Raw genomic sequence first — 27,877 nt, forward strand, 5'->3', positions numbered from 1 at the left:
AGAGATAGAATGGCGATAATTTAATTAGAGATTTGACATTAATTATCATAAATTTAATTAAGGATAAGAATGTAATTTTATATATTATCATATAGTAGATGAGCATTCTATCAATTTAATTTTAGACTGAATTAAAAAAAATAAAAAATTCAAATTACTTAAAATGAAAATATAAAAATTAAACTAAATTGAATATTAAAAATTAATTAAATTAAATTAAATTAATAAATATCGATTTGATTAAAAAAAATTAAACTTTCTACATATTTCAGTTCACATTAAATAAAATTAATTAAATATCACAAATCACTCAAGTTTCATATTGAATATTTAACTATAACAATAATCATAAGTCAATCAGTTCAAATTTTCCATTGAAATCAAACAAATCAACAATAAAAATTTAAAGCTGAATAATAAAAAAAAATTAAAATATACAGATGAAAAAATTACACACCCAAATATGACTAGAACAAAATTGCATATCCTAAAATCTAAATAATTGAGAGCACCCACAATTCACAACAAACGGCTTGCACTGCTTAAGAGCCAACAAGATCAACAATGAACGAAGAATGGCAAATGGGAGAACGACACGAATTGCATGAAATAGAAGATAATACAACTGACATGAAATCGAGAATAACATGAGCAGCACTTTAAGAATAGAAAAAGAATTTGAGAAGAGAAGAGCAAGAAGTATCGTGGAGAGGGAGAAGAGGTTAGAGAATCATTTGGTCAGACAAAGGATTTGGGAATGGACGAGGGTGCAGCGCAGATAAGAAGAAATGATGGGCTAGATTTTTCTTAAAGTATATATAAATATTTTCTGATTAGTTTAATTTTTTTATTAATTTTATTAATTAATTGAATTAAATGAAAATTTTAAAAATTAAAATTCCAATAAATAAATTAAATAATTGAATCAAATAATTTAATTTAATTTAATTTTTCAATTTAAAAAAAAAAGCGCCGCTCCCAACCTACAAACTTTTGGCAGTAATAATTTGTCTAGTTATAAGACGCAAGAGTCAAGGTGTTTGATTTAAAAATAAAAGAAAATATTAATTAATTATTGTGAAAGTCAGATAAAATGAAATTTACTTTAAACAAATATTTTAATTTATAAAAAACTATATTAAAAAAAAAGTACAAGTAAAAAAAAGTTTGAAAAAAAATAAAATTACAAGTGAAAAAACATAAAAGCATTTGGGATTTGGTGACAATTGGTGAGTAGATGGCACGCGGAAGTTAGAGAGGGTGGAGAAGAGCGAGGGGCTGAGCTAAATAGGCTTCGATTGCGTGATGGCGCCGTCAAAATTGACGGCATCTATCTAGCGGCAAGCTAACAGGCCCAACGCTACTTTTCTTATTATTATCTCTATGTTGGCAACTTAATTAATTATTTATTTATTTATTTTAATAAATTAATAAATAAATTTAACATGTGCAGTACAGTCCAAAAAAAGTGTTTTGGCTTTACTGCGATTTTTTTTAATAAGAAGCATGGTAGAATACATAATTAGGAAGACATTTATTCTTCAAGGGTCATTTGGTTTTGATAATATTTTTAGCAAAGAATCTCATTTTTTCCCCTAAATTATGGATAATGTTTAAATTTGTCTAAAATTAAATTTTAGACTCAATTTGATCAAACCTTTTAAATTAAAATTAAATTTATTCATTTTTGGTTAAATTATATTAAAATAATAGTTTTTTAATTTTTTATAATAAAATATTAATTTAATATTTAAATCGAACCAAACACATTTATATAGTATTATGAACTAAATTAAATAAAATAAATTAAATTAAATCGATTTAATTTTTTAACATATAAATAAAAAATCTTAATTTTATTTCATATTTATATTTTACATCGTCTTTTCTATTTTTTTTTATTGTTCTTTTTGTATTTCTTTTTTCTTTTTAAGTCGATTTGCTTTTTCCATGGTGCGCTTGAATTTTTTTTTCTCTGTGATCAATTTGATTGCTTCTTTCTCTATTGAGATTTTAAAGCACAATCCATATCATAATCAATCAGTTTCTTTTTTGACTGAAAGATCAATTAAGCACCATTGAGGCATATGTGCTCCTACAGAGATTCAAGTTTTTGTGCTATTATTGTTGAGTCTATGGGTTGCTCTTTGTCCTATTGTGTTTGTACTCCTACCATTGTTGTATTCCCTTTTCTCGTCACTATATTTTTACTTCCGTTGTGTGTTGATCTATTCTTATATTTTGATTTTTCAATTGTTTATAGTTTTCTTCCATTTGTATTTTATGATTACATGTTGAATTATATGCTAGATTTCTTATGAAATTTGTTATAAAATTTAAAATATTATTAAATGATATGAAATTTATTAATATTTATTGAAATTTAGATTTTGTAATTGAATTTATTGTGAGATTTATCGTGAAATGAATTGATTTTTGTTTGGATTGATTTATTTTTAACTTTGGTTATGTTGGATTTGTAAACCAACCAATTGTATATCCTTAAATTATTAGTTATTGTTTTTAATTATAATAATAAATATAAAATTAATATTTTATTATTAAATTGAAAGTTATTATTTTAATTTTTTTTTATAAAAAATAAACAAATTTGATCCTAATTTAAAAGAATTAGGCAAATTGAATCTAAAACTTAATTTTGGATAAAATTGAATATCACCTCACAGTTCGAGGGGAAAAATGGGATTTCTTCCAATATTTTTTTAGAAAGGAGTATATGTACGTTTATTTTTTTTGGTAGCAGGGAGGAAGCATTTGCCACAGAATCTCTTCTTCCTTTGGGGTGTAGGGTTTTATGGATTTGGTTTTCAGTGCTATGGTTTCTTCTGCATCTAGTTGGATATGGATTGGTTGTGGCTGCTGTTCCGTGAGAGGGGCTTCAATCTCCTTGTCTTCGTCTCAACTAATGTTGATTTTGTCACTGAACATTAAGAGGAATATTTTATGACCACGACAGCAACATGATATCCTATTGCTATTACACGCTGAGTTCGAGTTTGAGATAAATTTGAATTCGATTCGAGTGTCATTTATAAATTTAAATTTAATTTATAAAATAAATATTAAATTTAAATTTAATTTTAATTCGGTTAGTAATAAATTTATTTATCACCTTAAAAAGTCATTTTAAATTTTAATTTAATTATATTATAAATAAATTTAATATAATTTAAATTTATTTAAATTAAAAATAAAATTTAAATTATAAAATTGTTAAAAGGTTTTTAAATTAAATTTTTTATTTATATTAAATTATTATATATAATATAAAAATTATTATTATAATACAAATATAAACTATTGTATTATTTAATATTTTAATAATTTAAAAATAAAAAAATAAATATTAAAAAACAGAGAAAATTTATGATAATATCACTTATATCATCATTGATATAATATTTATTATTTATTTTTGCCAAAAGAATATTTATATTATTATTTAATTATTTTTAAAATTATTAAAATATTATAAAGTATTCATTATTTATATTAAAATTATATTTATATTTAATATACTACATTTATTCTCATATATATATATATATATATATTAACTTCTTTATTTTAAATTTAAAATTAAATTATAAATTATTGTAATTTATAAAATATATTTTTTGTGATTATTGTAATATAATTTTAAATAATAAATTATTTATCAAAAAATTAATATAATTACATATTTATAAAATATAACATTAATATAAATATTTAAAAGATAAATGATATAATTTATGATTTTATTTAATGATTTATAAATAAATATATTATTGTAAATGATATTATTCATGAACTTGACTCATGAGTATATTTACGAGTTTGTTCACGAGTCAAAGTTGATATTTACGAGTTTGTTCATGAGTCAAAATTGATTAATGAATATATTCACGAGTTTGTTTGCGAGTAAGCTCACGAATTTGTTCGCGAGCCTGTTCACAAGTAGCTTGTGAGTTTATTCATAAACTAGAAAACCAGCTGAACTCGTGAGTCTAAATGAGTCGAATACTGCTATGCTCAAATTCGGTTCGTTTATTAAACGAATCTAAAAATTGAGTTTGAAGCCGATCGAGTTTTTATCGAATCGAGTCTTGAATAATTGACGAACAGTTTGATTCGTTTGCACTCTTAATTGCTACATCCAACAACCAACACTAAAAATAAAAAAATTCAAATAAAATTATATACAAACTCTCTTAAAAGGTAGAGAAAAACCTATTATAAAAAATTACTGATTGATTTAGAAATAAATATTATAATAAAAAAATAAAAAGCATAAATTTTTAAGTGATTCGGCTAAGTACTTACATATTTAATTTGATGGCAAGTGCATCTGAATAAATCTGAAAAATCTCATATTCTACTTTCTTAATTTCTAATTTTTAATTAAAAAAACATGATTCCGTTAAATAACAGTCAACGTCTATATATAATAATAAATGTTTTTTTCACCGTAAGTAAAAAATATATTACTTACAAATATTATGAATTAAAAGATTAAGATTGTTTTATATTTTCCATTTTAAAAACGTGTGTTCACTACTCAATAAAAATAAATAAATTTGTTTTCAAATTCAAAACAACAAAAAAATTCATAATTAATTTAAATAATTATATAATTTTAGTTATAAAAATATTATAATATATTTTTTGTTATATAAGAGTTATTGTTTTTTATTTGAAAAATTGATAAAAATAAAATAAAATAAAATCTTTATTATAAAAGAAGACGGTGGAGAACATTTTAAACCTGTTTTATAAATGTTTACTAAATGTTGAAAAATCAAAAACTGGTTTCCAGTTATAAATTTGGAAAATCGACAAATATAAATACAACATTCTGTTTTCAATTTTCTTTTAAAAAAATTTCAGCCTTTAATTTTTAAAAATTAATTAACAGTTGAAAAACAATTTTAATTTCTTTTTATAAAAAGAAATACATACTATTTCCTTCTACATTTTCCTTCTACATGTATTTTTTTTTAATAATATAAGAATTACATTTATAAGACTAAAAGAGGTTCAAAATACTGAGAAAAAATAAGCAAATTAAATCTTGCAGTTGTATACATGTAAGGTAATTCATATTATAGTAATCATGTTGCATATGTACTTATAAGGTATTAACAAGTTATATAATTAAATTTTAGTACTTATAAACTCTTAGTAGGATCAACTAACTAGATAAGGAAAAATTATATCTCTATAATACAAAGTGTCAAACTGTAAGGTCTGAGGGCCAAATATTGTGTTTGTATAGCTCAAAAGCCGAGAAATTGTATAACATATAATGTGCCGAAAAAATCATATCATATAGTCCATTAGGGCACAATATTGCTAAACTGTATATGGTATATCATACACTTATTTTGTTTATGACTCATACCGAAATTTATTAGGGTCAAGAATTTATATGTACATGTTAAATATTTATTTGCACTAAAATTATCCATTTATATGCTTAACATATTGAAACAAACAAGTATGCCAAATTATACATTCATAAGCAAGCATGTCAATCAAACGAGTTTTTAAAGGTATTCATGTGTGTAATAGACTCTGTTATGACTATATTGTTAATTCATTAAGAACATATGTCCAAAGTTTTAGTTTATTAAGCTAGCACGTATGTGAAGCAAGCATGTCAAGTTATTACATGCGTCATTTAGTCGCAAAACTAGCATGTCATTCCTTTTTAGGTCAATATTTAGATTTCAGTTTATTTCTACTTGAAATTATATCACATTTTCAAATGTCTTATGTATAAAATTAGATTAATCATTCTTCATAAATATTGTATATTTGTCTTTAACTTTCCAATAAAATATGTTATATCTAAATATGACCTTTCCAACTTAAATTATGAATTTTTCTTTGAAAATTGCCTAATTATGTACTAACCAGTACAATAGCGGTACTTATTTTTAGCCTTGAAACATTTTCATACAGATTCAAGGTTGTGTGTCTTCTAAAAGTTTTTAGGTTAATTTGGCACTGGTCTTAACTCATTTCAATGAGTAAAGAATTAGTTATGGTATAAGTAACACAGACTGTTCTAGGTACACTATTCCCGTGACCCATTTAGTTTCACTAGCAATTTACATACAATTAACTATAGATTCAAAATTTAGTAACTTTATGAAAGTTTTAACTTTTTATCTTAGCTTTCTTTTGGTATATGTTAAGCTTAATTTCAACAATTGCACAATGAATTATAAAATTTTTAATACATGTTGCCTTATTAAAATCTATTTTGCCAAATTTGCATTTTTAGCTTTCATGTTGAATTTATTTGCTTTAAGCCTTCCAACCACTTTTCCAACATTTATATTATACATTTATACAATCAATAAATATTTTCAGAAATCAAAATCAATTCCTAATTTTATATATTCATACAAAAATCAAAGGAAAATAAAAATTTATACAAATACCAAACCTTTTGCACAATTCCTTTTTCTTGAAATTTCTTTGGCTTTTTAGCTTTGGATACTTGAAACTCTAACTTTTTCTTCTTTAAATATTTCAATTTATGGTTTATTTTCTTACCTTTGTTACGAGGATAAACTAGAAAGGAGTTGATTTGGTGAAAATGAAAAAAAACTAAGCTCACTTTTATTCTTTAATGGAGGGATTTTGGCCAAGACTTCTAAAATGGAGAAAATAACCGTTTATTTAGATGACACATAGAGGGCTAAGTTGAAGAGGTGGCAAAAATAAGGACTAAACTTAAATTTTACTTTTAAACTTTATAATTTATATTTTTATTTTTATAAATAAATTTATTTTTATAAAAATATGAATAAATTTATAAATAAATATTTTTATTCATTTGAAAAATTCATATATTTTTATTTATATTACATCTATTTGCCTGTTTGCTTATATTAGAAATAAATCTATATTTATTTGTAAATTTTGTTTTTAATTGAGAAAAAAATTTATAGTGTAAATAAATAAATAAAATTATATAGTTGAAGTTATAATCAAATACAAAAATAGACTTCACAGAGTATGTCTGAGTGTTACTTACTATAATATATTGCATTTATTTATGTACTAACATTTTTTTCCCTTTTTAGAAAGAATAATAATAAAAGAAAAATAATATTGTTTTGTTGTCATGCAATCTTTTTTATTCACTATTCTAGAAATTTAATTTAATATAATTTTTTTAATTACATAAGTTGATTATAATATTTGATTATATACTCGTAGATTTAATTTGGTGGTGATCTGCATCTCAATAAATTTGAGAGATTTCAGATTTTATTCTTCAAATCTCCATTTTAAAAATTAAAAAAAATTAATTATATAAATTATTATATATATACATTTTGATTTTTAAACTCAATATTTTAACACCTTGAAATTATTTCGTTTAAAAAATATAATTTTTCAGCTTAATAAAATTAAAATATAAAAATTATTTGTTTAAAAAATTAAGAAATATAAATATTAAATTTTTAAGTATAAATATTAATTTCAATACAATTTAAGGATAAAAATATTATAAGATATTTTGATAATTTTAGACATAATTAATAAAAAATCAAAAGAGAAAACTTCTAATTTAATTGAATTAAAATACAGAACTCTAAGTTATGGAGCTTTAAAAAGGATAATACACATAAAAATTATCAAATTTTATACATTTTTATAAATATATTTTTATTTTTTTATAAAAATACATGATATTTTTATAATCATACTCTTCGTTCATACTCCTATTAATTTTTAAACAAAGAAGCTATTTAATAATAAAATTTTAATTAGAGTATTTTTTTTAAAATTAGAATAATATTTAAATTTAAAAATAGATATGAAATTTATTTTTTTTCGTAATTAAATCTTTAACTTCCTATTCAAAATAAATAATAAAAATACAGATATATGAAATAACTCCATTTAGAATTTTTACTTATTAACTTGAAAATTTTTTATACTAAATTAATTTTTACATTAATTTTCAATAAAAATATAAATAAAGAATATAATTATAAAAATATTATTAATATAAAGTATTTTTATAAAAAAATTAAAAGTAGATTAAAAAATATAAAATATAAAATTTATATGAATTTTTTTCTTTAAAAATAGAAAAAATGTACTATTTAATTTATAAATACGTTAATTATTAACACGTCCGATCTCTTTAAATTTTTGAAATTTGTTAAAATATATTTATTTTTTTATTAATAAAATAATTATTTTATTAAAAATAAATGAAAAATAAAAAATATATTTTTAAATTTAATTTTTTTCTCAATAAATATTTTATTTAGTTTATGAATATTTTTTTAAAAGCATTAGTTTATAAATATTATTATTATTAATAAGTTAATTTTTATATTTTTAAAAATATATTAAAATATTTTTATTTTTTTATATCAATAAAATAATTTATTTTTTACTTAAAAAAATAATGATAATTTAAATTTGTTATTATATTTTTAATAATAAAATTAAATAAAATATTTTATTAAAAAAATAAAAAATATTTTAATAAACTTTTCAAAAATTAAAAAATTAACTTTTACCTATGAAAAACTAAACAATAAATCTTCCTTAAAGATACAACAATATAATCGTAAAAGTAATTTATAATTTTACTCATATCATTTTTAAACAAAATTAATTGTTCAAATAATTATCAATTTTAGATCGTGGCTGGTGGGTCCAGCATTGAAGACAAGTGATGCTGGAGCCGAGTCTCTGACATTTTCGGCCACCAACCTACTTACCTACCCCCCTTATCGCCGTCTCTCTCCTACCACGTCAAATCTTCCCGTCAAATATTACGCCGTTAACTCCCATTCTCTCCTCTCTCAACTTACCCTCATAAATTGTTAAACTCTTCACCCACTCTCCTCCACCATAGCCACATGCTTCACCTACCGTCACGTCCCCCGCTAACCTCCTCACCTTCACTATAAAACACCCAACACCGCCTCACTTCGTCGCTCACAACTCCCACTTAGCTACCTCACCCTCTCTGATCCTTCAATTCAATCCTCCCATGGATCTCGTCCTCCTGGAGAAGACCCTTCTGGGTCTCTTCGTTGCTGTTATTGTCGCCATTGCCATTTCCAAATTCCGTGGCAAGCGTTTTAAGCTCCCTCCTGGTCCTTTGCCTGTGCCAGTTTTTGGTAATTGGCTTCAAGTCGGCGATGACTTGAACCACCGTAACCTCTTTGACCTCGCTAAGAAATTTGGAGACATATTCCTTCTTCGTATGGGGCAACGTAATCTCGTGGTTGTCTCTTCACCGGAGTTGTCTAAAGAGGTTTTGCACACTCAGGGTGTTGAGTTCGGTTCCAGAACCCGAAATGTTGTGTTTGATATTTTCACCGGCAAGGGACAAGATATGGTGTTCACCGTGTACGGTGAACACTGGAGGAAGATGAGGCGGATTATGACAGTTCCATTCTTTACAAACAAGGTTGTTCAACAGTATCGACACGGGTGGGAATATGAGGCGGCGATGGTGGTGGAAGATGTGAAGAAGAACCCAGAAGCAGCCACCAGTGGGACTGTGCTGCGGCGGAGATTGCAGCTGATGATGTATAATAATATGTACAGGATTATGTTCGATAGGAGATTTGAGAGCGAAGATGATCCGTTGTTTGTGAAGCTGAAGGCTTTGAATGGAGAGAGGAGTAGATTGGCTCAGAGCTTTGAGTACAATTATGGCGATTTTATTCCAATCTTGAGACCTTTCTTGAGAGGTTATTTGAAGATCTGTAAGGAAGTGAAGGAGAGGAGATTGCAGCTCTTCAAGGACTACTTCGTTGAAGAAAGGAAGTAAGTTTTTTTTTTTTTTTTTTTCCTCTTTTTTTCATTATTTTTTTAAGGAAAAAAAGGAAATTAATTTTGAGTGATTGAGCGCGAAAAATAATTAAATGCTCCATAGATATTTAAATTTTATTTTATATATTTTTAATAGCTTTTTCCAAAATAAGAAAGTTTTTTAATTGTACTTTCTAGAACTGGGCAATCTGAACAAATTTTAGTTAAAATTTTATTAATTAATTTTAATTATTAAACGTTATAGTATTTAATTTTTATATTATAAAAAATTCATTAATTATATTTTTCATAAAAATATTTATTAAATTTAAAATATTTAAGACTTTTATAATTTTTTAGAATTTTAGAAAGATGTTAATTTATTTTTTAAGAATATCTATAATATATATATAAATAGAGAATTAATGTATAAAATTGAAGCAGGAAGCTAGCAAGCACGAAGAGCATGGACAATGAAGGGTTGAAATGCGCAATTGATCATATTTTAGACGCACAGCAGAAGGGAGAGATCAATGAAGACAACGTCCTTTACATCGTTGAGAATATCAATGTCGCTGGTAAGTTTAAGTTTTAATTTCTCTATTTATTTCCAGTTTTCATTGCCTCTGTCGTTTACCATTGTTTCTTTGTCGTTTTGTTACCTTCTTACATATATTTTTCTATACATTGGAAAATAGCTTCCTTACCTTACCCATTCGATATTCCATCTTTACTCGTCTTGGATTTCTCTCCACATAAGATTTTGCCCAAACAGAGGATATTTTCGTCTTTTTAAAATGTTTTTTTTGGGATGGATTGGTCACATGGAGAGCTACGTGGAGATCTCCAGAATGCTGTAAACAATAAATAGTATTTAATTATATTTATTATATGGCTGAAGAGACAGATTGCAGTCCCTTTCCGCAAGTGGGAGATAGCAGCCAAATCAAATACTTTTTTTTTTTTCATAAATTAAATTATAAGTTGTAGGTTCTTTTTTTTTTCCTTAAATCATAGATAGTGGGATCCACTAAATCGAATTTTCTACTTGAATTGAGTTTATGAGCAGCTAAGTTGGTTGAAAGTGCGAACCCACCAACAGGGGTGATGGGTAATGAATATGTCAATTTTAAACCCAAACTACACTTTATATTTTTATTCTAAGTTAGGTTAGAAGCTTGTTGATCTTTATATTAATTACTTAATCTACACTCAATTCTTTCTTTTAATTTAGGTTGAAGCAGTGGCATGTCCTTTTCTTACCTACCCTCTTCTTACATAGCTTGCTTTACTTGGTTTAAATTGCCGACTCAACAAATCAATAGCGTGACTCGATCGGATTTAGCTTAATTATATATTTTTTTCTTAATTTTTTAATCTTTTGTTTTAGAAGGAAAATGGGTTTTAATCTGTAAACTAAAATTTTTTGTTATTTGTGAACAGCAATTGAAACAACACTGTGGTCGATTGAGTGGGGGATTGCTGAGCTAGTGAACCATCCTGAAATCCAGAAGAAGCTGCGCCATGAGCTTGATACAGTGCTTGGACCTGGTCACCAAATCACTGAACCTGATACCCACAAGCTCCCATATCTCCAAGCTGTTATCAAAGAGACTCTCCGTTTAAGAATGGCAATTCCACTTCTTGTCCCTCACATGAATCTCCATGACGCAAAGCTTGGTGGCTATGACATTCCTGCTGAGAGCAAGATTCTGGTCAATGCATGGTGGCTCGCCAACAATCCTGCTCAGTGGAAGAATCCTGAAGAGTACAGGCCAGAGAGGTTCCTGGAAGAGGAATCCAAGGTTGAGGCCAGTGGAAATGACTTCAGGTACCTGCCGTTTGGAGTTGGAAGGAGGAGCTGCCCTGGAATTATTCTTGCATTGCCAATTCTGGGGATTACTTTGGGACGTTTGGTGCAGAATTTTGAGCTGTTGCCACCTCCAGGACAGTCAAAACTTGATACCACAGAGAAGGGTGGACAGTTCAGTTTGCATATATTGAAGCATTCCACCATTGTTTGCAAGCCGAGATCATTTTGATTCGACTTCGTTTCTTTTTTGTGTAATGGGTACTACAGGGTTCTTGAAGAATGTGGGTAAATTGTTTTTATATATATATATATATATATATGGTGATTGAGACCTGGGCTGTGATCTTGTGTAAATCTATGAACTTCAAATGTTCTAAGACCCTGCAATAATTAAGTATATTTTCTTTTTCATTAGTTAAATCTTGTGATGTGATATCATATACGTTTCTTTAAATAATCCTGGGTCTCCCTTTCTCCTACCCAACCGTGAGTATCACTCGGCGGTGGGATTGTGGATATAGATTTTGTTTCCGTCTTTCTTCGCATACTTCCACTGAGGGGGATCTTTGGCTGTGGTTGTTTTTTGTTCTGTGTTTGTTTTGGGGCTTGCTCTATGTCTCCCAGGGTTTGGGAGCCTCGATCTGGTGCCATCCTTAATTTAGATCCAGTGACAGTTCAGAAGTGTTCTATGTTCGCCGGTGGTGACTCGAAGGTAAGAGAGGATGCCTTTTAGAAACTCCTCGGTGTTGTGTCCAAGGTTTATGTTGATCTGCTTGGGGAAAAGCTAGTGTTCTGAGTTTTTGAAGAGATTAAATTGGAAACTTTGCATGTCTCCATATAAGGTGAAATATGGATTTATTAATTGATTGTGCTTCTGTAGATATACTAAATTGTGAAAGAAGAAGAACAACGTTGATGGTCGTGTTCGAGCGGCGCTTCATCGATGGTGCTATCCGAGAATCCGTTTTCCATTTGGGTTGACCTAACTAGCTTAGGGCCGGTTCTTCTAACTGAGTGGTTTTGTTTGTATGGCTATGGGCTTCTGTAACTTATAATTTTTGTTTTTACCTTGAAATGTAATGATATTTCTAAAAAAAAATTTATCCAAAATATTATATGTATTATGCATATTGGTTTCATGGTATAATTTTTGTATGGCTAAAACGCATCTCTACACAATTATATTTTAGTATTTTTATTTATCAAACATTTCAATTTTAATTGTGATAAAATAATCACTTAAATTAAAAAAAACAATATTTTTAAATATAATTTAGTAAAACCGTGTCTATATATATATATTTGAGTAGTTTTAATGATATTATGATTTTATTTTATAGTTTGAATAATATATTCTATATATTATATCAAATATTTTTATTTTAATTGTGATAAAATAATCACCTAATTTAAAAAAAATAATATTTTTAAATATAATTTAGCAAAACCGTATAAAAAATTAATTATATATATATATATATATATATATATATATATATTATTTGAGTATTTTTAATGATATTATGATTTTATTTTCTAGTTTGAATAATATATTCTATATATTATATAGTTTCAACATAATTATATAATTTTTTATTATCAAAATTAAATAATTTTACTTAAAGAATTTAAATCTTAATTTTATAAATAAGAGTATAAATAATATAATTATTTGTGAATTATAAAAGGCTACTTCATCTCTTTTATTATTTTTTATATTTAATATTATTTAACTATTTTTATAAAATTAAATTATTTATATAATTTAAATGTAACTTTTGTTTTAGTTATTAAAGAGTTATTAGTAATATTATAAAATAATTATATGTTCTAATTATAAATTTTTATAATATAATTTAAATTAATTAATTATAATTTATTTTAAGTGTATATATATATATATATATATCGTGTCTATGTATATATGTAGTTATTACTTCAGAAAAAAATGTATTGAATTACTTTATAATTTTAAATTATATAATTAATAATATAATATATTTTTATAGTTAATAATATTTTATTGTCTTTCGGCCGGTGATGAGTGGAAAGAAGGCCGACTTCAGGGGCTTTGGTCGAAGGACGCGATAGGGCTGTCAAGAGTGCATTTTCCCCACATCCATCCGTCCCTAAACTTGGGTAATTTACCTTTTTTCTCGGTAATTTTACTTTTTTTTTTTTTTTTTTTTTTTTTTTTTTATCTTAGTTGGTTTTGGTAGTGTTTTTCAACTTCGGGAGTTTCATCTTGTGTGGAGGCAACGTGCACCTCGCTCCTCTATCGGATACAAGCTTGGGCGAGTCTTGTTCATTGTCAATCAGGCGAGTTCCAAAGCTCCGGTTCTCCTTAGGTTATTTTTGTGTTAGATCTTAGAATCCTTGGCTTCTTTGGGCCTATTTGTATTGGTCTTGAATTTTTGGAAGAATGAGCTATAATCCAATGATCCAAAGTCTTCAGAAAACAGAGCAAGGGGCATCATCAAGTGCAGGAAACCATATTGGACGGCCATCAATATAACTTGTACAAAAAACAAACCAATTAATTTCATTCAAAGTTAAATTAAAACCTGAGATCTTAATCTAAGAAAACGTTTAAACATAAAAAAAGAGTAAATAATTTTCAGAAACAATTCGGAGAAGCAGGAAAGAAAATAGAAAATAAAAAAGAAAAATGTGGGTGCAAACCAGGCCCCCTCATCATGAAAAAAGAATCGGATCAGAGGGAGCAGACATGTTCACCCAAAGATTCCATTTCTGTGCACATTACCATGCTTCCTTCTTTTTCTTTTGAATCCAGAGCATCGGCTTATTGTGCACAGATCTATCTAGTAGTTCATTGTTATTCAATACAATCAATCTAGATGAAAAAGAAAATTAACAGAAGAGAGATTTAAGATGACTTTCAAACAAATGATCCAAGCAGCGTAGAGCATCCGCAACAACCTTTCCTTCCTTTGAGAGGATTTTGGAATGGAGCATTGCAGAGAGGACACAACTTCTCCTTTATATAGAAGTGAGACGTCTGATTTAGGGTTTTGTAAGTTCCCAAACTAGCCCTTACTGGGCTTAAGCCCATAAGGATTTTATCGAGATTTTTCTTTATTTGGAGAAAGATGAAGACCGAATCCTTTTTCTTCAAAATTAACTAATTAAAGAATATTCACCATATTTTTTTTTAAAAAAAATTGAATTTAGGGTTAAGTGAGAGTATAACAAATCTCTAATACTTGAATAGGGAATTACGAAAAATTATTTAAAATTTATTTGAATTCTCGTGTAAATTTAAAAAAAAAAATATCGTTGTCTTCTTTTACTTGTAGTTTGCAAGACAAAATTTTCTAAATTTCTATTTAATTTATTTTTCTTTAAATTTTTAAAAAAATAATTATAATAATTTTTTAAAAAATTTAAATTTTAACATGATTAGATTAGATTATAATAATTAAATTAGATAATTAATTTTAAAAATTGTCAATTATCGTATTATGAACTACATATTAAATTGAAATTGACTAGTCAAAAAATATAGAAAAATTAAAAAAAAAACTTAAAATTTTCTAAAAAAAATAAAATGCTAAATATAGAGAAAATCTTTGAATTTTTCTCTTTATTTCAATTTTAATATAAATATATAGATTATCATAAATGTTTAGCCGTTTACGTTTAATTTTCTATTTTAATTTATTAAACTACAATTTGTTAATAGTTTCTTTAATTTTATATTAATTTCAATAAAACATAAATGTTTATTTAATTTATTTTCATATAATTTAAGCTTATTTATATTAAATAATTAAAGAAATAAATGCAGATAATTTTATTACAACAAAAAAAATATAATGAAATTATTTCTCAACAAAGTGAATAAAATTTTTCAATAATATTAAATTTATCTCTAAATTATATAGTGGGATAAAAATATTTATTTTTATTATTCAATCTGAATTCACTCTTAAATTATCATTAAAATAAATAAATTCAAATAAAATTGAAATAGTTCCCGTTCATATTTTAAAATATTGATAAATTATGAGTAATTTTAATGATATTTTTGTCAAAATTTTGTGTTTGTTTTAAAAAAAAAAATATTTGTAAGTTGGTAAAGTGAGCAATTGGAAACCAACAAGGTTCCATGGTCTAGTGGTCAGGACATTGGACTCTGAATCCAGTAACCCGAGTTCAAATCTCGGTGGAACCTTTTCTTTTCTTTTTAATACTTATTAAAGTCACTTTTAAATTACTGACAAATATCCACTTAAGTCCCTGATCAATTTTTCTGTTTCATTGACTTTAAACCACTGACAAATATCTATTTAAGTTCCTAATAATTTTTTTTTACTTATTTAAGTCCGTAAGTAAATATTAAAGTGTATTTAACTTATAGCTTAGTCTTTTCACAAATTTTTTTGTTAATTTTTTAGACATTACATATTTTATCGATTAGTTTTTATAGTTTTAAAAAATTTATTAATTGATTTCTCAAGTATACAAATTAATTCTTCCGTATCGAGAGTGTTTTAATTTTTTTACAATACTTAATAGCTAAAATTAATGAACGTAAATCCTTGATAAATATTTTTATTTATTTAAGCCCTGAGTAAATAGTAAAAGGTATTTAACTTATAGTTTAATTCCTATCAAATTTTTTTTTATTAATTTTTAGCTATTAAATATTTTATTATTTAATTTTTATTATTTTAAATAATTTATTAGTTGATTTTTAAATTTTTAAAAAATTTAATAATTAATTTCTTTAAGTAAAGAGTATTTTAGACTTTCTTATAATACTTTAATTGTTAAAAAAATTAATAAATTTTTTAAAAAATTAAAAATGTCTTAATGTATTTTTTAAAATAAAAAAATTAATTAATAAATTTTTACCCAACATAAAAACTATGTAGTGGTTTTTCCCAATAAAATTGATGAAGTTTATGTATGATGTACATATATATATAATTATGTAATTAAATTGACTATACTTATAATAGTATATTTATTCCATAAATAATGTTTTGTATTAATATTATATTCAGTAACGTTTTGTATTATATACAATAATAAAATATAATATAATACATATGAATTGTAAGTAAATGATGATATATTAATAATTAATAATTGAGATTGTTTAAATTTTATTGTTTTGTGTTATTTGATGGAATTATTTATTTTTATTTGTTTTATATTATAATTAGTATTTTTTAAAATTTTTTATAAATAATTTGGACTTTTTTACATTTTATTTTATTTATATTATTAATAATTAATAATTTATGAAATTAAAAAAAAAATATTAGAAAAATTGGTTGATTTAATTTTCAAATCAAGCTCTAAAGCCTTATATTATTGAATTTGAATTTATATCGAAATAGACGTTATTAATAAATTTATTTTTAAATTTAAATAAATTTTTAATGAGATAAACTCAAATTCAATTCATTCTCAATAAAATTTAATCAAATTAAATTTAAATTTAAAGCAGCATAAAATTTCACAAATCAAATTTCAACATTTTAAAATTTAGCTCAATTTAATTATATCCAACTCACTGTAACATCTTCCTTCAATGGATTCAATTATATCCAACTCACCATAACATCTTCCTTCAATGGTTTCACCCATACAAGTGATCTCTGATAACATCACCACTGTCACCGTCGTCTGATAACATCACCACTGTCACCGTCGTCGCTATCATTTTTTTTTAAAAAAAAATTTTACTTTTTTAACTTTAAAAACTTATTAATAATACTAGAGTATGCATAAAACTTAATAGTACCCATTGCTTTTTAACATTCCGATGAAAAATATTTTACATCCTTAAAAAAAGGTCTCAAGCCAGCAGAGTGAAACAATGGAATAAACCCCAAGTGTTACTTCCAAAGAACTAGATGAACTTCTCATCAATTTATCATGGCTAAACCACATCTGATAGTTTTCCTCGAACCAAAGAACTAGGTAAGTTGCAATCACAGCATATAAACAAATTAAACTATGTTCCTCCAGTAACGAGGGGGAAAAGAAGCAAAAAAGGCGAAACATTCACTTGGATTTCTTATCATCTTCCTTCAATTTAAATTTTTTATCTTCTTCCTTCATTTTCTTCTCCCATCTCCTTTTCTTGTAAGCCAGTAGCATGGCTGGCATTCGCTCCATCAATTTGGCAGTGTTTTCTCGTTTCTCAGCAGATATCCTGTCGCATTTATGCCCTTTCATCTTGATCCTCATTTCTTTCCTCTCTGGATCATATGGCCAATCTTCCCCGGCAAGGAGGACTTCCTTGCGAAGTCTGGCTCGTCTACGAGCACTAATGTGGAGTGGTGTCCAAGCCCCTAGATTCCAATAACCCCATACACCCTTGGATAGTTCATCTTTATGTTTTGCCAACTTCTCCCTCCATGGATACTGATACTCAGAAACTGCCTTTGCCACAGTTTTCACAGCCTTGCTTGCCATCAACTTCTTCAGGTTCTACTGAAAATTACAAAAGCAAAAAATATTATTTGAATGCATATAATTGTAAAAGTAATCACAAAGAAGTACAAGGAAAAATACAAAAGGCAAAAAGAAAATAATAAGTGTCAACAAAGATTCTCCAAGCAGACTTTCACCCACAAATAGTTCTAAACTTGGCACTCTTGTTTTACTACCAGTGTTTTTTGGAATCGCAGTATGCTAAAAGGAATCTAGCGATCAAACGTATTAGGTAACCCATGAGTTTGTGAAGCATGTATATTCATAATGAAGAATCCAGGATTTACAATGCTGCTAGACTATCAGGACAGTTTCAGCATAAATGGGACAGCTATAAAGGTTGTCTGCTTGAATTGCATTTATACTATTTACATATGCTAACGCTGAACGTTTTTCCAGTTCTCCTGCTGCTTCACTATTCTTAGCAACGACAAAGCAGTTGAACAGCTGGGGATTTTGCTGAATAAATTGAATTGCTGCAGAATGTTTTGATTCCAACAAATCAGAGCCTGCAAACTTAAGAAGGCAGTTCATAAAATCCTCGCAAATTGGCCACTGCAAAGGTGCCTAAAAAGCTATCTTAAAGCATATATCAGGGGGGACAAGGGAAAAAAAAAATAAAGCAAAAGTTGTAGCTGAGAAACAAGGAAATAATAAAGAGAACAAATAGAGTTAAATTGAAAAAAACAGAAAAGGTGAAGGCATTAGAGATAAGTTTGTGATAGATTTTAGAGTTAATCGCCAAAAAACCTTATACTTTTGATTTTGTTGCAATTGCACCCTACACTTTTTTTGCCAATTAAAACTTGATTTTTTAAAGTTACTCTAATTGTACCCTGTTGTTTCGTTATTTTTGTCGTTACAAAACCAACAGAGTCACTACGTCAATGTCATGTCACTACGCCACATCAATAAAGTTTATAATTAATCACCAAAAAAACTCTATACTTTATTTTTGTTGCAATTCCACTCTATACTTTCATTTTTTGCCAATTAAACTCTGTCATTATCATTTTAATGTCTGACCAAATGCACTCTACCATTACTTATATAGTTGGAGACTTACAAAATTATCAAATTAAACTGTCATTATCATTTTAATGTCTAACCAAATGCACCCTGTTTCTGGTATAATTAGAAACTAACAGAATTATCAAGTTATTCTTTTTCACCATTAAATATGTTTAACAATTACTATTTATATTATTATTCAATTTTTTTTTTAATTTTTATCAATAATTTTATAATAATAATTTTTCTTAATCTTATTTTGACTAAAATTATTATCAACCGATTTCTCTTGAATCTGTCTAATATGCTTGCTATTTAGCATTACATTAAAACTATCATTAAGAAAATAACCTTATTAAATACATTAGTTATGAAGTATTAAAAAATAATGTAAAATAATATTTAACATGTTTCCATTTAAAAATATTAAAAAAATAAAATAATTTTTTACAATGCTTTTTTTTAAATTATTCTTTTAACTCTCAAGTATAATGCTAATCCACCACTTTTTTTTCTAAATTATACTAATATTTAGAATGAATTTCAAAAAAATTAATAATATATAGATTAAATATTTAATTATCTAGTCTGACTTGGTTAAATGGTTAAAAAATATATAATTCATCTAAAATTATAAATTCAATCTCCATTCCTCCATCTCTTAAAAAAATTATTAATAAAATAAATAATTGCCAAAAAATCCCTATACTTTTAGTTTTGTTGCAATTCTACTCTAAACTTTTAAATTATTATTAATTTATTCTGAAATTTGCTGATGTGGTATGCTAACATGGCGAGTGACATGACAATTCCGTTAATTTTTAACGGCACAAGTAACGACAGGATAGAGTGTAATTGCAACAAAATAAAAAGTACAAGGTTTTTTTTGCCATTAACTCTAAATTTTATGTGCAGGAACTGTTTTCTCAGTACTATGTGTGTCCAAATTTGCATAAAACCCAACATTCCAAATAGCAAACATCCCAATTCATGAAACCTGAGATAAACAAAATAAAACAGAGCCAATACCACAACATACAAAAGACTACAGTCAAGTTGAAAATGGAAACTAAAGTATTTGAAAGGATTCCACTGACAAAGAAAAATTGAAAAAACAAACCCCTAGTAAACAAACTGATAATTTTTCCACAAATTATTAGCAATTTTCTCAACTCAATTGAAAACCGAGTTTAGTTATTCTGAATAGAAATAACAGGTAGAATACCAACAAAATTAAAGGTACCCAAAACCAAATCTAAACCTGTTTTTAGGATTTTTCTTTTACCTGTCCCATACTATTACCCGTATAATACCTGAACCTGTTCTGTTTATAAATATAATACCTGAATCCGTCTAAACCCATTTAGAATTTTACTTTCATCCTCCGTACCTGAATCCATATGCAAGAATAAGAAACTTTTTACAAACAACCGGTGTATATATAACCAGCAAATAGGTTGTGATTAAAATGTGGGATGATTTTAGCTAATTTTCCATTTATTATCGGCTTGGCCGGGTAAATGTGCACAGGGTGTGTGTAAGAATTTCCCACAAGTATAATACTGAACCCCTTCCAATTTAAACTTTTCTTTCAGCACCCCAACCCGCTTTCAACCCGTTTGCTATTATTGCATACTACCTAAACCTGCCCGAACCCGACAAGGCTTCGATTTACGGCTTCGAATATCCGAAAATGTCTAGAAAGCAGGGCAAGCAAAATGCAATAAATGTTCAGTTTTACTATAAATCTATAAATTTCAGCATCTAAAACAAGTAAAATAACAGAGAATGAATCTACTTCTTCAACAAACAATGTAACCAAACATGTTATGCGAAAACAGAATAAACCAAATCAGATCAATAGTCTACTGGTATGCAAAAAATCAATAAATCAAACCTTCAAAGCAAATTTAAACCAGCGTGAAGGAGAGGCGGCCCCGTTTGGAGCAGCGTCGATGGAAGGACCAGCAGCGTGAGGAACAATGGCGACTCCTTGAGAGGGTGACGGAGCAGTGGCGTCGACGGCAGGAGGCCGGAGGCGGGAAGGCTTGGAATGGATGTGAGGGTGTAGGGTGCGGCTGCAAGATGAAGTCGTGTGTTTCCAAGGGAATGAAGGTTTAGTTTTAGGTTTAGTAAAGCAGCCAATCTGCTTGCTAAACGACGTAGTATGATTGTATGAAGGTATTTTATTTGAAATCTTTTAATTTTTATTTAAACAAAATAAAGTGAATTTTAAGGTATAAATTTTTTTAACAGAATAATCAATATTTATAAATAAATATTAATTAATAAATGTAGTCGATACAGTTTGAATAAGGAAAAAAATAATAAATAATGATGATCGATTTTTATTTAAAGATCAAATAATAGTTGAAAAAAGAAACACTTTGTTTGGTGACTTTCAAGTTTCCAAACAAATTAATGGATGAAAAGCTTTTATTCTTTTTAAAATCCTTTTTAATTAATTAATAAAATTGATGACCGCTGGATTTCTCCATCCCGGACTGGGGCCAGGCCCATATCGTGAGCCCATCATTTGGGGTCCAAGGCCTCCCCGTGAGACTGGTCCAGCCCGTCCCCCTCCAGATCGGACTCCAATCAATTTCCTCAATCAGGCCGACCTAACCTCTTAGACCCGATGAACAGATCCTTCTTGGGCTCAGCCCATAACTTATATTCCGGTCCAGTCCGGAATCAGGAGGGAGACCCACTCGTCCGTCATGTGGGTCCATACGCATACGCGCCCGGAGAAAATCAGGGGCCGTTACGCATGGGATAGAGATCTGATTCCATCGTACGTCCGTATCAACGTAGCAGGGACAGGTGGTCCAATGATATACGTTCTGTTAACAAGTCACTAGCAGACAAAAGAAAATATATAAAATGAGAAATACTCTCCTCTGGGCATAGACTTTTCCAGTTTTACAGAATCCATTGTAAAACCCTATTTTCTGGATCTCAGATCATCAATTGGCGACGTCTGTGGGAAACAAAAGAGATCTTTTCATCACCGGAGTTCCACTCTAAAACATACCCACTGAGATCCACGATGACTAATCATAACGAAAACAACAATCTTAACATTCCCAATGACCTGAGCTCTGCCCAGGAGGGGCAGCAGTTCTCTTTTTCGAGTCCTACGACTCCAAACAATCAACCACCTATTCCTTTCAATCCCTCACCAAGCCTAGCAGGAAATATATCCACCGCTGCCTTGTCCAACCAAGACCTCCAAGCCATCGCCCTCCAACTGCAAAACACTGCTCAGTGGCTGGGGCAGTTAATGCAACAGTGAGGCCTTAGCACCCCAACAAATGTAGCACCAGTGATAGAAGAACCTCAAACTAACGAACCTCACCAACCTACCCTCAACCCTCCTCAAACAATCAGCAGAGAAACAGGAGAGAAAAGCAGGAGACATGGTGGAGAGGTAGAGCCAGAAGCTAGAGTTCACGGAAGGAGGGTGAGAGAGTTGATCGAGAATGACGAGGCTGATAGTTACTTTGCCAGGACGACCGGGAGAACAGGAAGTGAAATGTGGGAGGAAGAACATTGCTTGGAGAAAAGGCCTAGACAAGAAGAGGAAAATATAGATCAAAAGCTGCAGAAGCTGAGAGACAGCTCCTGGCCGAGCTGGAGATGAAGGATTAGAATCAGATTTTCCTGCCTACTTCTTCACCCTTCTCGAAATGGGTGCAACAGGAGACCATTCTCAAAAAGTTCATGATGCCTTCTATGGCAGCGTATGACGGGGCTGGTAACCCTTGGGAGCATGTCATGAACTACAAGACCTTCATGGAGCTGCAAACTTTGTCGGATGCCTTGATGTGCAAGGTATTCCCAACGACGCTCTCAGGGCCAGCGCGGGCGTGGTTCAACAGCCTTGAGACCGGAAGCATTGGAAGCTTTGGAGATCTGGCCACTCGCTTCATCAGTCGGTTCATCGTCGGGGTGCCGGCAGATAGGAAGACGAGCTATCTAGAAACAGTAAGGCAGAGAAGGGATGAATTGCTCCGGGAGTATGTCGCCCGTTTCAATACGGAGGCCCTACAAATCCCCGAATTAGATGAGGGTAGAGCGGTGGAGGCCATGCAGAAGGGGACGACCTCACCAGAGTTCTTTGGCTCATTAAGTAGGAAGCCTCCCACCTCACTAGCAGAGCTGATGAAAAGGGCGGAAAAATATATAAGGCAAGATGATGCCTTGGTAACCAGCAGGTTCGCCCGAGGAGCGATGGATAAGGGAAAGCTCCCCGAAGAAAGGAGGCCGAAACGGCAAGAGAAGAAGCAAGGCAGGAGGCCAGAACCCTACAGACAGCCCTGGGAGCAAAGGGATTCAAGACCTCTGCCCCCTGGGGTCCCAGAACAGAAAACGCGGCCCTCAAGGGTCTCTGAGAAGCCGACCCCGCTCAATGCCTCAAGAGCCGAAGTGCTCATGGCCATCCAGGGTAATGAATTCCTACAATGGCCCAAACCCATCAGAACTGAAGCAGATCAGCGAAATCCTGACAAATATTGCCAGTACCATCGAACTCATGGCCATGACACCAACAACTGTTTTCAGTTGATCACTGAAATCGAGAGGTTGATAAAGAGGGGCCACCTCAAAAACTTTGTGAAGAAACCGGAGGGACAGAGGCCTCAACCTAATCCAGCAGTCCAAACGCTGAGAAGAACGAGAGCTAACCCCCTAAATGATGGGTCCAGTGGGACCATCAATATGATCGTCGGAGGCACAGGAGGTCGGATGAGCCGAAGGGGGAAAAAGAGGAGTAGAGAGGGAGAAAGCAGCAGTGCTGAGGTTATGCAGGTCGTCGAACACTCTCCAACGATCATCACTTTCTCCTCAGAGGATGCCCAGGGTGTTCAGATGCCCCATGACGATGCCCTTGTCATTGAAGCTGTCATTCACAACTACCGGGTAAAGAAGATCTTGGTGGATGACGGGAGCAAGGTGAATCTGCTGCCTTACCGAGTCTTCCAGCAGATGGAAATCCCCGAAGAGCAACTGGTTCGGGATCAGGCCCCAATTAAAGGAATTGGAGGAACGCCAGTGACGGTGGAAGGAAAGGTAAAGCTAGCCCTTACTTTGGGAGAAGCACCAAGGACTCGCACCCATTATGCGGTGTTCTTGGTGGCTAAACTCCCCTTGAGCTACAACGTGATCCTGGGAAGACCTGCGCTGTTTGACTTTGAGGCCGTCACCAGTATCAAATATCTGGCAATGAAGTTCCCAACAGAAGCAGGGGTGGGAATAGTTCGGGGAAGCCAGGAGGAAGCAAGGGTAGTGTACCTAGTAACGGTAGCAGAGCCGAGCTCAACAGAGGAAAGGCTGGATTTAGAAGTCCTGGAGGTCCGAGACGAGAAAACAGAGGCCAGGACAGAGCCGGTGGGGGAACAGGAGATTTTTCCCTTATCAGAAGCAGAAACATATAAAGTTTTCAGTCTCAACGCCGGCCTCACCGAAGAGCAGAAAATCAAGGTCATGGCCTTGATCCGAAATCACGTGTCAAGCTTCGCCTGGAAGTCTTCTGACATGCCCGGGATTGACCCAAAAGTGATGACGCACAAGTTGAATGTCCTCCCCGAAGCCAGACCGGTAAAGCAGAAGAAGAGAGTAGTCGGAAGGGAGAAGCAACAGGCCACCAGGGAGGAGGTACTGAAGCTAGAAGAGGCAGGCTTTATCAGGGAGGTCATGTACCCGCAGTGGTTAGCAAATCCTATATTAGTCAAAAAAGCCAATGGCAAATATAGGATGTGCATAGATTTTACTGACCTGAATCAGGCTTGCCCTAAAGATTGTTATCCCCTCCCTGATATTAATAAAATGGTCGATTCTACGGCCGGTTTTCATTATATGTCGTCTTTGGATGCAATGTCTGGTTATCATCAAATCCCAATGGACAGGTCGGACGAAGAAAAGACCTCGTTCATAACAGAAGATGGGACTTACTGCTATAGAGCCATGCCTTTCGGATTGAAAAACGCTGGGGCAACTTACCAAAGACTGATGAACAAGATCTTCAAAAATCAGATCGACAGAAACGTAGAAGTTTATGTGGACGATATGGTGGTCAAGAGCCTAACTTTCCAACAGCACATGGCCGATTTGAGGGAGGTATTCGGAGTATTAGATCAGTACAAAATGAAGCTGAACCCAGTGAAATGTGCCTTTTTCATCAGGAGAGGAAAATTCTTGGGGTACATGGTGAGTGGAAGAGGCATTGAGCCCAATCCGGAGAAGGTAGAGGCCATACTGAATATGTCAGAACTGACCTGTGTGAGGGACGTCCAGAGACTAACCGGGAGAGTAGTGGCGCTTAATCGATTCATGTCAAGGTCGGCAGAAAAGTGCTTACCATTCTTCAAGAAGTTGAGGAAAGTGCCAAACTTCGAATGGACAGAAGACTGCCGAGAAGCTTTCAAAGAGCTCAAAAGCTACCTCAGCTCCCCTCATGTGCTCAGCAGCCCCTTGGAAGGAGAGGAACTCCTGATATACTTGGCAGCCTCTGAACAAGCGATTAGTGCAGTATTGGTAAGGGTAGACGAAGGAGAACAAAAGCCGGTATTTTACGTCAGTAAGGTACTTAAAGGTGCCGAGACTAGATACCTGAACATTAAAAAGGTGGCGTATGCTCTGTTGCTAGCAGTTCGAAAGTTTAGGGTCTACCTGGAAAGCCATCAAGGTATAGTGATGACAAATCAACCCTTGAAGAAGATTCTACATAGACCAGAGACCTCAGGCCGGATGCTAGCTTGGTCTATTGAGATTAGTCCTTATTGCCTAGAATACCAACCTCGAACAGCTATAAAATCTCAGGCCCTTGCTGACTTCATAGCAGAGTGCACATTCAATGAGGAACAAGGAGAATCATCTTCAGAAGTGTCGGGGAAGGAAAGAAAGGAAGAACCCTCCCAAAAGTTCAACTGGAAATTATATGTAGACGGGGCTTCAGGCGCTGGAGGCAGCGGCGCTGGAATAGTGCTTTAGGGCCCTGGAGAATTTAAGGTTTGCTATGCCCTGCGCTTAGAATTCAAAGCCTCCAATAATATGGTGGAGTATGAAGCCCTAATAAACGGGATGCTGGTGGCAAGGGAGGTAGGGGCAACCGACCTCGAAGTGAATAGCGACTCACAACTGGTGGTCAATCAGATAACTGGGGCATATCAAGCCAGAGACCCAACCATGCAGAGTTACCTGGCAAAAGTAAAAGCTATAGAGGCTGGGCTCATGGATCGGGGAGTTACCATCAAATTTCAATGAATACCTCGGGAAGAAAATGAGGAAGTAGACCTGCTTAGTCGATTGTCCAAAGAAGAATTAGAACAGCTCCCCAATGAAGTATACATACAGCACGTCCACACACCTGCTTTTAATAATACAAACACGGTATTGCAGGTGGAACAAAGCCCAACTTGGATGACCCCATACCTAGAATACCTGGAGAAGGGAAAGCTCCCTAAGGATAAAGATGAAGCCAGAAAGATAGCAGCTCGTGCTGCCAATTACCAAGCCGTAAGGGGGACCTTATACAAAAGAGGGAAATCCAGCCCGTGGCTCCGGTGTGTGAGCCCAGAAGAGGCTACAAAGGTGATGGAGGAGATACACAGGGGAATGTGCGGAGCTCACGAAGGAGCAGGGACACTAGCCAATAAAATATTCAGGCAAGGGTACTACTGGCCCACTGTTAAAAAAGAGGCAGAAGAGTTTGTCCGAAGGTGCGACGTATGCCAAAGATTTGCTAACACCATCAAAGTCCCAGCCACTCCTCAATCCAGCATATCCAGCCCGTGGCCATTCTCGCAATGGGGAATAGACATCCTGGGACCCTTCCCCAAAACCACGGGGCAGAGGAAATTTGTAGTGGTGGCTGTAGAATACTTCTCAAAATGGCTAGAGGCGGAAGCAATAACCACGATCACAGCTCGCAAGATGATAGATTTCGTGTGGGGAAACATCATCTGCAGGTTTGACATACCGAGAGTGCTCATATCTGACAATGGCAGACAATTTGATTGCAGCACCTTCAGAGCATTTACGGCAAACATGGGCATATGGCACAAATTCTCCTCCGCAGCCCATCCTCAAACTAACGGTCAAACAAAGGTCACCAACAGAGCTATCCTCCAAGGATTGAAAAAACGGCTGGATGGGGCAAAAATGAACTGGGCGGAAGAACTCAATAGCATCCTATGGGCACTCCGAACCACCCCCAGAACGTCCACTAAAGAAACGCCTTTTGCACTTGCATTTGGCACTGAGGCTATAGTCCCAGTCGAGCTATAAGTCCCCACACACCGAGTCCAATTCAATGGTGAAGACACCAATGCAGATAAACTAAGAAGCAATCTGAATGCTCTGGAAGAAGTCAGGGAAGAAGCTCAAGTCTGAACTGCCGCTTATCAACAAAGGGCGGCCCATTATTACAACCAAAGGGTCAGAGAAAGAAGCCTGAAGGTGGGAGACCTAGCTCTGAGAAGCCTAGAGGCTACGGGAAAAAGAGCGGCAGTAGGAAAGCTGGCACCGACCTGGGAGGGCCCATTCAGGATAGCAAAAGTAGTCAGGCCAGGAGTATACCGAATTGAAGATATGCAGGGGAATCCTGAGCCCCACGCCTGGAATATCCAGCATCTGAAGAGGTACTTCCCCTGAAATATTTGTAAAGAAAAGCATTGTACTCTGAAAAACATGAATGAATAAAATAACACCATTCCTTACACAACGAGATTATCTCTATTATTGTGAATGGTAATTCTCCGTGGAAAAGAAAGAACA

At 31.4% G+C, this 27,877-nt stretch overlaps 2 protein-coding genes and 2 non-coding genes across 6 annotated transcripts; 2 read left to right on the top strand and 2 right to left on the bottom strand.

Annotated features, from left to right (window-relative positions):
* Positions 1–8,893: 8,893 nt before the first annotated feature.
* On the top strand, positions 8,894–12,034 carry LOC110606554 (trans-cinnamate 4-monooxygenase). Its single transcript, XM_021745410.2, has 3 exons — positions 8,894–9,822; positions 10,252–10,385; positions 11,251–12,034. Exons 1-3 carry the CDS (start codon positions 9,038–9,040, stop codon positions 11,847–11,849), a joined length of 1,518 nt encoding a protein of 505 aa, XP_021601102.1. The 5' UTR covers positions 8,894–9,037; the 3' UTR covers positions 11,850–12,034.
* A 2,252-nt stretch (positions 12,035–14,286) lies between these two features.
* LOC122722565 lies at positions 14,287–14,400 on the bottom strand. The gene has a single exon (XR_006349505.1). It is a non-coding gene; the product is annotated as a small nucleolar RNA snoR100 (small nucleolar RNA).
* Positions 14,401–15,743: 1,343 nt separating this feature from the next.
* TRNAQ-CUG lies at positions 15,744–15,815 on the top strand. Its single transcript has one exon. It is a non-coding gene; the product is annotated as a tRNA-Gln (tRNA).
* A 1,561-nt stretch (positions 15,816–17,376) lies between these two features.
* On the bottom strand, positions 17,377–21,226 carry LOC110605779. 3 transcript variants are annotated; one of them, XM_043953650.1, is made up of 3 exons: positions 21,000–21,226; positions 18,464–18,607; positions 17,377–18,091 (listed from the first exon to the last, which is right to left on the bottom strand). In XM_043953650.1, exon 3 carries the CDS (start codon positions 18,071–18,073, stop codon positions 17,660–17,662), a length of 414 nt encoding a protein of 137 aa, XP_043809585.1. In that variant the 5' UTR covers positions 18,074–18,091; positions 18,464–18,607; positions 21,000–21,226; the 3' UTR covers positions 17,377–17,659. The 3 variants fall into 3 exon arrangements, with proteins under 3 accessions (XP_043809585.1, XP_043809584.1, XP_021600101.1); XM_043953649.1 differs by lacking the exon at positions 18,464–18,607 and adding an exon at positions 20,446–20,492; XM_021744409.2 differs by lacking the exon at positions 18,464–18,607 and having other exon boundaries at positions 21,000–21,222.
* Positions 21,227–27,877: the final 6,651 nt, after the last annotated feature.

The sequence above is a fragment of the Manihot esculenta genome, chromosome 18, assembly GCF_001659605.2.
Source record: "Manihot esculenta cultivar AM560-2 chromosome 18, M.esculenta_v8, whole genome shotgun sequence".
Taxonomy (NCBI): Eukaryota; Viridiplantae; Streptophyta; class Magnoliopsida; order Malpighiales; family Euphorbiaceae; genus Manihot; species Manihot esculenta.